Source organism: Salmo salar, chromosome 04 (assembly GCF_965601325.2).
Source record: "Salmo salar chromosome 04, fSalSal1, whole genome shotgun sequence".
Taxonomy (NCBI): domain Eukaryota; kingdom Metazoa; phylum Chordata; class Actinopteri; order Salmoniformes; family Salmonidae; genus Salmo; species Salmo salar.
In genome coordinates, this window is record NC_138294.1 from 52999287 (window position 1) to 53012190 (window position 12904).

Here is a 12904-nt window from a genome sequence, read left to right on the forward strand (position 1 = left end):
TGGTCCGGAAAAGCCACTCTTGGCATGTTTGCACATGGCTGTGTAGTCGTGTACATGTGTACTGTAGGTTTGCTTTGTGTGCGTCAGAACCCGGGTAAGCAGGGTCAGGAGATCCAGAGCAGTACAGCAGAGCTGATCATCGGCCTGGTGCAGCTGGTGCCTCTGGCCAACATGGGAGAGTGTTCACAGGAGGCCATGGAGGTGAGCCCCATCTCTTTCTCTCCCTTTTTCTCCATTTTTCTCCATTTGCCCCAGTGGCTAATAGATACTCCTCCTGTTCTCTTCCTTTTGTAGGCCCTCTTGGTTCTGCATCAACCTGAGACCATAGAGCTGTGGAACCCAGATGCTCCCATTGAGACCTTCTGGGATATCAGGTAGCCTAAACGCCCCATTTGTTTAACCACCTTTGCGTGGTCCTCTCAATTTCACCTGGCATCTAATGTAGTGTTGATTGATGCTGATTGGTTAGCAGAGATGGTCACCCAAGTTGACTGTGATTGACTTTTGTACCCTACAGTTCCCAGGTCCTCTTCTTCATCTGTAAGAAGCTGGTTGGCCACCAGATGATCAACAGCACAGAGATCCTCAAGTGGCTGAGGGAGATCCTCATCTGCAGGAACAAGTTCCTCCTCAGGAACAAGGTAGGTTACTGCGTTGTGTGTTATGTATTCCATTTACCTGTGCGTCTCATCCAGGAAGGCACAACATTGTATAATGTTCAGGAATATTCTTTGTATAACAGATATATACTTCTGTCATGCAGAGTAGGGAAAAATGGCAGCTCTATGTATGACATTTCTATATACATTCTGAACACCCTCCTGAACGTGACCTCCTTTAGATCTCTGTTGTCCTAACCGTCTGTCCTGTCTTCCTCCCCCAGGAGCGGGCCACGGTGGGTAGTGGCATCCCCATCTGTAGACAGGCCCAGACCAAGCTGGAGGTGTCTCTCTACATGTTCCTGTGGAGCCCTGACATGGAGGCCGTTCTGGTGGCCATGTCCTGCTTCAGACACCTCTGCGAGGAGGCTGAGGTCCGCTGTTGCGTGGACGAGGTCCCGGTACAGACTATCCTGCCCAACTACAACACCTTCATCGAGTTTGCCTCCGTCAGCAACATGATGTCCACAGGTTAGTCGGGAACGCCCGTGCTAATAACCTCCTAACATTTCTTCGTCTGGGTCAGGTCAATAATCCAGAGGGACCTTGGGGGGAAATGTAAACGATGGCGCTGTACCTTATAGTTTATAGAGTACCGCCTCTAGAGCAGTCGCGGTCGGTGCCGTTTAAGATGAGGGAGGACGATTATTACATTTTTATGAGCATGGCCTTTTTTCTATTACAGCATGTTGGATGACTGTCATTCGTATTCCATTCACCCAGCTCAATGTAACATTGATAGGTTTAGGCAGCTACATGATAACTCAAGTTTTCCCTATACCCATCATGAGGTTGCTACAACCTAGCCTATGAATGTAAGTTTACAACGTAGGTGCACACAGGTCGAGAGAAATATGTAAGTAATCAAGACAGTGACACGTTCAATACCGTCTTGCACATTCTTGCCTGCATCTAGCTGATCTAGGGTGTAATCATTAGTCCAGCCGTTGCAAACGAGAGTTTCTGTTGGACAAGTTCAGGAATGTTTTATCCCTGTTTCGTTCCCTTTGCTTCCGTTTAAGAAATGTTTTTCAACAGAATCGGCGGAACGAATACACGCAAACACAGTTCATGTTCATAGCTGCCACATACAAACAGCATGATCTGCTCGTTGTATAATTCCTACGTGCTCTCCTCCACCTTTTCCCTTCACTTGTGGACTAGAGTGCACAACACATTAGCTTTTTCCAAGCCAAATATCCATATCATAAACGCTAACCGCAGCCTACATCATTGCTAACATACTGTAGCATCCCTCCCTGTTTGAGTAGGATAAACTAGCTAGCTGCAATCGCTAGCTAAGTAAGCAAAACAAATATTATGAAATATAGCTAGCTCACTCTCTTATGTCTCCTTTTATTTTAGAAGAAATTTCTTCAACTGTTCAACTATTGTCTTTCTCTTTGAGTCATCTGCTCACCACATTTGATGCACTGCAGTGCTAGTTCGCTGTAGCTTATGCTTTCAGTACTAGATTCATTCTCTGATCCTTTGATTGGGTGGACAACATGTCAGTTAATGCTGCAGGAGCTCTGATAGGTTGGAGGACGACTTACTGTGCAAGTCTATGGAAGGGGGTGAGAACCATGAGCCTCCTAGGTTTTGGATGAAGTCAATGTACCCAGAGGAGGACGGAAGCTAGCTGTCCTCCGGCTACACCATGGTGCTACCCTACAGAGTGCTTTTGAGGCTACTGTAGACCGTTATTGCAAAATAGTGTGTTTTAATCAATTATTTGGTGACGTGAATAGATTTTGTATAGTTTTATCTAAAAAGGATAACCTTTAATGTTTTAATTTGTCTGAAATTCACTGAGGAGGCTCCACTGCTATAGATGGCAGTCCGACCATGAGAACTCAGAAGGTCATGATGCTCAAATCAAATTATATTTGTCACATGCTTCATAAACAATAAGTGTAGACTAACAGTGAAATGCTTAATTACAGTTTATTTTCCAACAATTCAGATTTAAAGATAAAATAATAAATACACAGTGAATAACGAATAACAGGTAAAAATAACATGGCTATATACACGAGGTACCAGTACCGAGTCGATGTGCAGGGGTACGAGGTAATTCAAGTAGCTATGTACATATAGGTAGGGGTAAAGTGACTAGGCAACAGGATAGATAATAAGACAGTAGCAGCAGCGTATCTGTTGAGTGTGTGTGTGCTGGGGCTGTCAGAGAGGTGAAGGCTCCTGTCATAGTGTGTTTTGCGTGTTTTCAGGCCGCTCAGCCCTGCAGAAGAGAGTGATGGCTCTGTTGAGGAGGATCGAACATCCTACTGCAGGAAACAAAGAGGTGACAGAGTGGCCTGCTGCTGTGTTCCTGTTCATACCCTGATGCTTCAATAATAGAAGGATGTTTGTGAAGCACGATATTGATATCAACTCAGCATTTGTTTTACGATCTTCCCCACAGGCATGGGAAGACACGCATGCAAAATGGGAGCAGGCAACCAAATTAATCCTCACCCATCCCAAAACTAAGCTAGAGGATGGCCAGGCAAGCACACACCCAGTACCTTGTTCTTATGCATTCCCATTATGCAAATCAAAAATACACTTCACATTATTTGGTTGTGGATTGATGATGTTTCTCTGTTGCCTTCTCTCATTGGTCCTCTCTCTCTGCTTCTGTGTCCAGGAGTGGATCAACATGACGGGCTTCCTGTGTGCTCTGGGAGGTGTGTGTCTGCAGCAGCGCAGCGCCCCAGGTCTGGCCACCTACAGCCCCCCCATGGGGCCTCTCAGTGAGAGGAAGGGCTCCATGATCTCTATGGGCTCCTGTGAGGGGACCACGGAGACGCCCCTGGGCCGCTTCCTGGATCGCCTGCTGTCTCTCATGGTGTGCAGCCATGAGAAGGGTGTTCAGATCCGGACTAATGTTAAGGACCTAGTGGGCCTGGAGCTCAGCCCGGCTCTCTACCCCATGCTCTTCAACAAACTCAAGAACAGCATCAGCCGCTTCTTCGACGCACAGGGGCCGGTGAGAGAACGCACACACGCACGCTTAGAAAAGGTCATTGATTTTCTGTTTGTCATAGTATAATCACTTTGGTGTGAGAACTCTTGCTTCTGAAAAGGGTTATACCTGTATATCCAGAGTCACTGAAGGAATAGAGAAGGTAAGAACGTCTTTGTTAGCTTTTGTGGTAAAATATATTTTTCTGTGTCTGTTTAGGTCCCCATCAATGACACAAACACCCAGTTTGTGGAGCAGACCATCGCCATCATGAAGAACCTACTGGACAACCACACTGAGGGCAGCTCAGAGCACCTGGGACAGGCCAGCATAGAGACCATGATGCTCAACCTGGTCAGGTGAATGCCACCCCTCCTGTCCTCTCCTCTATGCCGACCCTGGACCATGAGAATGTTGGTGAGCTGCTGTGAGCCCACTGCCCATCTCATCCTCCACATGCCCTGTGTTGTGTTGGCAGGTACGTGCGTATCCTAGGCAACATAGTGCATGCCATCCAGATCAAGACCAAGCTGTGCCAGCTGGTGGAGGTGATGATGGAGAGACGAGACGACCTGTCCTTCTGCCAGGAGATGAAGTTCAGGTGAGAATGTTCTCCTGGAGTTTTGACTCTCTGGCAAACTGTACTGTCCAGGTTTACTGCAACATATTGAGGGATACGGATTAATACAAAAACCGTGTCATTTAGTTGACATACTGTAAAGCAATGACCATTCATCCCTGGCAGGAATAAGATGGTGGAGTACCTGACAGACTGGGTGATGGGCACCTCAAACCAAGCGGCTGACGATGACGTCAAGTGTCTTACCAGGTACTGTTCCACTACCCCCTGCTTGGATTGTACCCCCCTCACACAGCTGATGTGAACATGACCTCTAACCCCTGATCTATACCCTGTGCTGTGTGATATACAGGGACCTGGACCAGGCCAGTATGGAGGCGGTGGTGTCCCTGCTAGCTGGCCTGCCCCTGCAGCCTGAGGAGGGAGACGGAGTGGAACTGATGGAGGCCAAGTCCCAGCTCTTCCTCAAGTACGCCAGCCAACCTCTGTTACTGTCGCGTTTTATTATGCATTACTACAGAACGCAAAGTCTGGCATCATTACTCCCACTAGCTTTGTAGTGATTGTGTGTGTCCTCCTCACAGGTACTTCACCCTGTTCATGAACCTGCTGAATGACTGCAGTGAGGTGGAGGATGATGGGCAGCAGGTGGCAGGGAGGAAGAGGGGCATGTCCCGACGTCTGGCCTCCCTCAGACACTGCACCGTCCTGGCCATGTCCAACCTCCTCAACGCCAACGTGGACAGCGGCCTCATGCACTCCATCGGTCAGTCTGGAAACCTAACGTAGGAGCTTATCAGGAATGAAGCATGGGCTCGCTCTTTGGTTGGCTGCTTCATGTGTCCCTGTTTTTTAAAGTGCTTAACTGCACATGCGAAAGAAGATTAACAGTGGAAGTGGCTTTAATGGGATCTCTGTGAATTACATCTAATTCCTCATTAGTGTAGGGTCGTTAAAACAATACTTGCCCATGGTCAATGATATTCCCTCTTGTCCCACATAGAGAGAAATGCGTTATAATCTTACCTATAGCGCTCTCTCTTGCGTTCTCTTGGTGTGTGTGTGTGTGTGTGTGTGTGTGTGTGTGTGTGTGTGTAGGTCTGGGCTACCATAAGGATCTGCAGACTCGGGCCACCTTCATGGAGGTGCTGACTAAGATCCTGCAGCAGGGAACAGAGTTTGACACGCTGGCAGAGACGGTGCTGGCAGACCGCTTCGAGAGGCTGGTAGAGCTGGTCACCATGATGGGAGACCAGGGAGAGCTGCCTATCGCCATGGCGCTGGCCAACGTCGTACCCTGCTCCCAATGGGTATGTAGTCTACTCACCACCCACTGGCCTTTCTGTGTGACCTGACATCTTGACCCTGGTGTTAGATCTGGCGGTGTAAATGGAATAACATTTAACGCAAATGGTTTCCTACTGTTCATAGGTGTGAATATGAATGTTAGTGATGTGTAGACTGTGGGTGTCAGAGTGTGAGCTGTGTCACTAACGGTGTGGTCTCTGTCAGTGATTTTCTCCACTCATGTCCCCTGACAGGATGAGCTGGCGCGGGTGCTGGTCACTCTGTTTGACTCGCGCCACCTCCTGTACCAGCTGCTGTGGAACATGTTCTCCAAGGAGGTGGAGCTGGCGGACTCCATGCAGACTCTGTTCAGAGGAAACAGTCTGGCCAGCAAGATCATGACCTTCTGCTTCAAGGTACACAGCATGACTGGCTAGGTGCCCAGTCCTGTCCTGATCAACCCAGGCATGAAAGTGTGGTTGAGCTCTTTTACGACTATGCAAAATACCTGCTCTCTGACAAGGGTCATGACACAATATGGTCTTAGGCTTTCAAAGAAGCGTGGCGCCTGCTTTCTAAAATGAGTTCTAGTTTAGGTTGTCAGTGTGTTTATGCCTGTGTCCACCCCTCCCTCCCTCCCTCTGCTGTTTCAGGTGTACGGGGCCACGTACCTGCAGAAGCTGCTGGAGCCTCTCCTCAGAGGGGTCATCACTGCCCCGGAGTGGCAGCTCATCAGCTTCGAGGTGGATCCCACCAGGTAACCTACCCCACAGACACTATTCAACTCATTCACCCGCTTTGTTTTCCAGCTGTGCTATTTAAACCAAGACAGCACTGCTAGTCAATTAACTGATAATCGGCTTGTTTTGATTTTAGTTAGGACCTTCGGAAAGTTCTAAGATTCTCGGCAACATGGAAGAAGTGTTTCGTTGTCCCATGCTCTCTTGCGGTCTCTGGTTATGACTGACTGGTTCTGTGTCTCCGGCTGCAGGCTGGAGCAGAGTGAGATCCTGGAGGAGAACCAGAGGAACCTGCTGTTGATCACCAAACGTTTCTTCCTGGCCATCATCAACTCCTCCACAGAGTTCCCCCCACAGCTGCGCAGTGTGTGTCACTGCTTGTTCCAGGTACGTTTTAGACACCTCAACTCCCAACTCTAACCCACTCCACCGGCTGGAAACCCTCTTCTGACTGACAGGCTTCCTTTTATCTCAGGAATGATCTGAGCTTTTTCTGCAGTGGTTACCATTTATGTTTCCAGGGTGGTTATTATGAACTAGGTAAATGTACATCACAAGGTAAGCTTTGATGGCATAGGAATCATTTGCACTTTTATGCAGGCTCTGTATACGAATGCAGTAGTATTTGTGCAGGTTCTGTATACGAATGTAGTAGTTTGTGGTGTGTGTGTGTTTGTGGTGTGTGTTTGTGGTGACTTTTTTTGTGCCCATCTCTGTTCTGTAGGCAACTTGCCACTCTCTACTGAATAAAGCCACAGTTAAAGAGAAAAAGGAAAGCAAAAAAGCAGTAAGTTCAGAGAACGTTCTCCCTGGCCACTCTGTTGAAAGAAAGGGAAGATCATTCACCCTCTTGCTGTTCTATCACCTTAAACTACTTTATACTCCCGCCCTCCTTACAATCACCACCTCAAATCCCACTACTAATACTTTTACTTCCAAACAAGTTTCTCTCAATTTCAATGTACGCTCACCACAAACTGCTGGGACTGTTGTAGCTACAATGTTCCTATCCACTGCTCCTCTGGTCTCTTACTGGTGTGATGATTTTGGGGTTGGTGTTGAAAGGAGTTTGGGGGTCTATGATAAGGGGCTTGTATTGCAGGTCACGGAGCACTTTGGCAAATGGTTGTGTGGTGCTACTCTGTATCCTGGGACCCACTCCGCTTTTTGAAAATCTTTCCTGGAATTTGGAACTCTTGTGAAGACCTAAGGTTTCTGTTCCGTTCATTACTAGCTATGTTTCACAGTGCAGAAAGATCTGATGACCACACCCTCAGTTCCCTCTTGCATTTTTATATGTATTTTGTATTTAATCATTATTTTTGTATTTTTATTTAGTTATTTTATTTTATTTTATTTTACCCCTTTTTCTCCCCAATTTTGTGATATCCAATTGTCCCATTGCTGCAACTCCCGTACGGACTCGGGAGAGGTGAAGGTCGAGAGCCGTGCATCCTCTGAAACACGACCCCGCCAAGCCGTACTGCTTCATGACACAACGCCCGCTTAACCTGGACGCCAGCCACACCAATGTGTCGGAGGAAACACCGTACACCTGACGACCTGGTCAGCGTGCAATGCGCCCAGCCTGCCACAGGAGTGGCTAGAGCACGATGGGGCAGGAACATCCCTGCAGGACAAACCCTCCCCTAACCCGGATGACGCTGGGCCAATTGTGTGCCGCCTCATGGGTCTCCAGGTCGCGACCGGCTGCAACACAGCCTAGGATCGAACCGGGGTCTGTAGCGATGCAGTGCCTTAGATCGCTGCACCACTTGGGAGGCCCCCTCTATTGCATTTACCGTATCTGAAATGAACAATGAAGTGAGCTAGCCGCCTGTTATCATGCGTAGTTGTGCCTCCTTCATCGGTTGAGATGTCATATTGGCATCATGGTTAATATTGCTAGCGGTCAATATCATGGGACTGAAGAGTAAGCTGTAGAGGCCTGGTAATTGGCTGACCTTTCAAAGCAATCTAATACTGCAGGCTGTTAATAACAGCTTGTGGTGTTGCAGCAGCAATGAAACAATTATTTTCATCTTACAGCTCATTGCTGCGATCCCCCAATTAAAACGCACTTGTGTTACAGCTGATGACATTTTAGTATGCAGACATGCAGAACGTTTGTACAGTTCAGGAGATGGATTTAACTGAACATTGCCCAGTGCTTTCTCAGTAGCGTACAGTATCAAGTCACACTAGTATTTAGGACTGGTCTAAGATTCTCCTCTCCCCTTCATCTAGATTTCCAGGTGCCTTGCTTTCCTTTTTAATCTCTAACTCAGTTTTGAAGCGGGCCTAGTGGTGTGAATGTGGTTTGGAGGTGACGTGGCCATCTTGTGTCCTCTAGCCTGTGGAATACTTTGTCTCCTCCTACACTCGATCTGCTCCAACCCATTCCCTCTCCCTCTCTCTAACAATGAATCATCCCCTGTTCTTACTATCCCTCCTCCAACACCCTCACATTCAGGTGGTCAGCCAGCGTTTCCCCCAGAACAGCATAGGGGCGGTGGGTAGTGCCATGTTCCTACGTTTCATCAACCCTGCCATAGTGTCGCCCTATGAGGCGGGCATCCTGGATAAGAAACCTCCTCCCAGGATAGAGAGGGGATTGAAGCTCATGTCCAAGGTAAGAGGACAGGACACTCGGGCCTCATATACAATATGGCTTAACACCATGTGACCGGATTCAGGATCGTAGGCATTTGACACTATTTTCCTAGTTCACAGTAGGGCTGTTAAAAAATTAAATAAGCGTTAATATGCCTTAATTACAAACTTGGAGCTGATTGTGGACTACAGGAAAAGGCGGGCCGAACAGGCCCCCATTAACATCAATGGGGCTGTAGTGGAGCGGGTCGAGAGTCATGTTCCTTGGTGTCCACATCACCAGCTAACTATCATCGTCCGAACACACCAAGACAATCATGACGAGGGCACGACAAAACCTTTCCCCCCTCAGGAGACTGAAAAGATTTGGCATAGGTCCCCAGATCCTCAAAGTTCTACAGCTGCATCATGCAACTGCTCGGCATCTGACTGTAAGGCGCTACAGAGGGTAGTGCGTACGACCCAGTACATCACTGGGGCTAAGCTTCCTGACATCCAGGACCTATATACTAGGTGGTGTCAGAGGAAGGCCCCAAAATTTGTCAGTCTCCAGTCACCCAAGTCATAAACTGTTTTCTTTGCTACTGCACGGCAAGCGGTACTGGAGCGCCAAGTCTAGGACCAAAAGGCTCCTCAATAAATTCTACCCTCAAGCCATAAGACTGCTGAACAATTAATCAAATGGCCACCAGACTATTTACCTTGACCCCCCCCCCCCCCCCCACACCATTTGTTTTGTACACTGCTGCTACTCGCTGTTTATTATGCATGCATAGTCACTTCACCCCTACCTACATGTACAAATTACCTCTAACCTGTACCCCCACACACTGACTCGGTACCGGTACCCTCCTGTATACCAGTACCCCCCCCCCCCCCCCCCCTGTATATAGCCTCGCTATTGTTATTTTGTGTTACTTTAGTTTATTTGCGGAGGCTGCAGGGGTGGGTGCTTTGCCACTGCATGAGTTAAGTATAACTACGAGGAATCTAAGATGTATCAAAAATTGCTAACTTGGTTTGCTAACTTGCTAGCTAAGTGGTGAGATGTCAAGATTAAGCTTCTTGGTTACAGCAGTGACATTCAGTCCCGTTCTGGATCTAGATCCCTGTTGCCTAAATAGTTTTGTGCGTCCCCAAAATGTGTATAAATACACTGAACAACAATATAAACGCAACATGCAGTAACTTCAAAGATTTTACTGAGTTACAGTTCATTTAAGGAAATCATAAATATTCATTAGGCACTAATCTATGGATTTCACATGATTTGGAGTACAGATACGCAGCTGTTGGTCACAGAAACCTTAAAAAAAGATGAGGGCGAAAACCAGTCGGTATCTGGTGTGACCACCATGCGATGCGGTCCTTCGTGGGGAGTTGATTGTGTCTTGTGGAAAGTTGTTCCACTCATCTTCAATGGCTGTGCGAAGTTGCTGGATATCAAATCAGATGTTATTTGTCACATGCGCCGAATACAACCGGTATAGACCTTACCGTGGAATACATACTTACAAGCCCTTAACCAACAATGCAGTTCAAGAAATAGAGTTCAGAAAATATTTACTAAATAAACATCATTTGAAATATAAAAAAAGTAACACAATAAAATAACAATAAGGCTATATACAGGGGGTAGGGGTACTGGGTCTGTGTGTGGGGGTACAGGTTAGTAATGAGGCTATATACAGGGGGTAGGGGTACTGGGTCAGTGTGTGGGGGTACAGGTTAGTAATGAGGCTATATACAGGGGGTAGGGGTACTGGGTCAGTGTGTGGGGGTACAGGTTAGTAATGAGGCTATATACAGGGGGTAGGGGTACTGGGTCAGTGTGTGGGGGTACAGGTTAGTAATGAGGCTATATACAGGGGGTAGGGGTACTGGGTCTGTGTGTGGGGGGTACAGGTTAGTAATGAGGCTATATACAGGGGGTAGTGGTACTGGGTCAGTGTGTGGGGGTACAGGTTAGTAATGAGGCTATATACAGGGGGTAGGGGTACTGGGTCAGTGTGTGGGGGTACAGGTTAGTAATGAGGCTATATACAGGGGGTAGGGGTACTGGGTCAGTGTGTGGGGGTACAGGTTAGTAATGAGGCTATATACAGGGGGTAGGGGTACTGGGTCAGTGTGTGGGGGGTACAGGTTAGTAATGAGGCTATATACAGGGGGTAGGGGTACTGGGTCAGTGTGTGGGGGTACAGGTTAGTAATGAGGCTATATACAGGGGGTAGCGGTACTGGGTCAGTGTGTGGGGGTACAGGTTAGTAATGAGGCTATATACAGGGGGTAGCGGTACTGGGTCAGTGTGTGGGGGTACAGGTTAGTAATGAGGCTATATACAGGGGGTAGGGGTACTGGGTCAGTGTGTGGGGGTACAGGTTAGTAATGAGGCTATATACAGGGGGTAGCGGTACTGGGTCAGTGTGTGGGGGTACAGGTTAGTAATGAGGCTATATACAGGGGGTAGCGGTACTGGGTCAGTGTGTGGGGGTACAGGTTAGTCGAGGTAATTTGTACATGTAGGTAGGGGTAAAGTGACTATGCATATGTAATAAACTGAGAGTAGCAGCAGTGTAAAAACAAATGGGACTGGAACGCGCTATTGTCCATGTCGATCCAGAGCATCCTTAACATGCTCAATGGGTGTCCTGTCTGAGTATGCAGGCCGTGGAAGAACTGGGACATTTTCAGCTTCCAGGAATTGTGTACAGATCCTTGTGACATGGGGCCTTGCATTATCATGCTGAAACATGAGGTGATGGTGGCAGATGAATGGCACGACAATGGGCCTCAGGATCTCGTCACGGTATCTCTGTGCGTTCAAATTGCCAACGATGAAATGCAATTGTGTTCGTTGTCCGTATCTTATGCCTGCCCATACCAGAACCCCACCACCCACCATGGGGCACAACGTTGACGTCAGCAAACCGCTCGCCCACACGATGCCATACACACTGTCTGCCATCTCGGTTTCCTGTACAGTTGAAACCGGGATTCATCCGTGAAGAGTACTCTTCTCCAGTGAAGGTGAGCATGTGCCTACTGAAGTTGGTTACGACGCCCAACTGCAGTCGGGTCAAGACCCTGTTGAGGATGACGAGCTTGCAGATGAGCTTCCCTGAGACGTTTTCTGACAGTTTGTACAGACATTCTTCGGTTGTGTAATCCCACAGTTTGATCAGCTGTCCGGTTGGTTGGTGTAAGACCATCCCGCAGGTGAAGAAGCCGGATGTGGAGGTCCTTGGTTGGCGTGGTCTGCGGTTGTGAGGCCGGTTAGACGTACTGCCAAATTCTCTAAAATGACGTTGGAGGCGGCTTATAGTAGAGAAATTAACATTCAGTTCTCTGGCAACAGCTCTGTTGGACATTCCTGCAGTCAGCATGCCAATTGCACGCTCCCTCAACTTGAGACATCTGTGGCATTTTAGTGGCATTTTATTGTGCACCTGTGTAATGATCATGCTGTTTAATCAGCTTCTTGATATGCCACACCTGTCAGGTGGATGGATTATCTTGGCAAAGGAGAAAGTGTGTGCAAAGCTGTCAAGGCAAAGGGTGGCTATTTGAAGATTCTCAAATATAAAATATTCTTTGATTTATTACTACATGATTCCATATGTGTTATTTCATAGTTTTGATGGCTTCACTATTATTCTACAATGTAGAAAATAGTAAAAAAAAAAGAAAAACCCTTGAATGAGTAGGTGTTGTACAACTTTTGACGGGGTGTGTACAGTGCCCTCAGACAGTAGTCAGACCCCTTTACTTTTTCCACATTTTGTTAGGTCACAGCCTTATTCTAAAAATGCATTCAATAAATAAATAAAAAATCCTCAGCCATCTTCACACACTACCCCATAATGACAAAGCAAAAATAGGTTTTTAGAACTTTTAGCAAATGTAATAAAAAAAGACCGTATTTACAATCAGGGTAAGTATTCAGACCCTTTTCTCTGAAACTCAGAGAAAATTGAGCTCAGGTGCATCCTGTTTCCATTGATCATCCTTGATGCAGGATCATCCTTTGTCAGTGCAAAAACCAAGCCATGAAGTCTAA

At 47.3% G+C, this 12904-nt stretch overlaps 1 protein-coding gene across 6 annotated transcripts in view; it reads left to right on the forward strand.

The window, feature by feature from the left end:
- Positions 1-12904, forward strand: part of LOC106603288 (neurofibromin) — a 74600-nt gene that overhangs the window by 19527 nt on the left and 42169 nt on the right. For 3 of the 6 annotated variants that reach the window (XM_082974549.1, XM_082974552.1, XM_082974553.1), the window contains exons 14-30: positions 88-201; positions 295-374; positions 518-641; positions 884-1130; positions 2891-2964; positions 3085-3651; positions 3847-3986; positions 4106-4228; positions 4373-4456; positions 4560-4676; positions 4792-4973; positions 5306-5517; positions 5749-5910; positions 6148-6251; positions 6486-6621; positions 6959-7021; positions 8708-8866. In XM_082974549.1, the coding sequence (XP_082830675.1) occupies positions 88-201; positions 295-374; positions 518-641; positions 884-1130; positions 2891-2964; positions 3085-3651; positions 3847-3986; positions 4106-4228; positions 4373-4456; positions 4560-4676; positions 4792-4973; positions 5306-5517; positions 5749-5910; positions 6148-6251; positions 6486-6621; positions 6959-7021; positions 8708-8866 (2688 nt within the window). The remainder of the gene's footprint in view (positions 1-87; positions 202-294; positions 375-517; positions 642-883; positions 1131-2890; positions 2965-3084; positions 3652-3846; positions 3987-4105; positions 4229-4372; positions 4457-4559; positions 4677-4791; positions 4974-5305; positions 5518-5748; positions 5911-6147; positions 6252-6485; positions 6622-6958; positions 7022-8707; positions 8867-12904) is intronic. The other 3 variants (XM_082974551.1, XM_082974554.1, XM_014196749.3) reach the window with 2 other exon arrangements.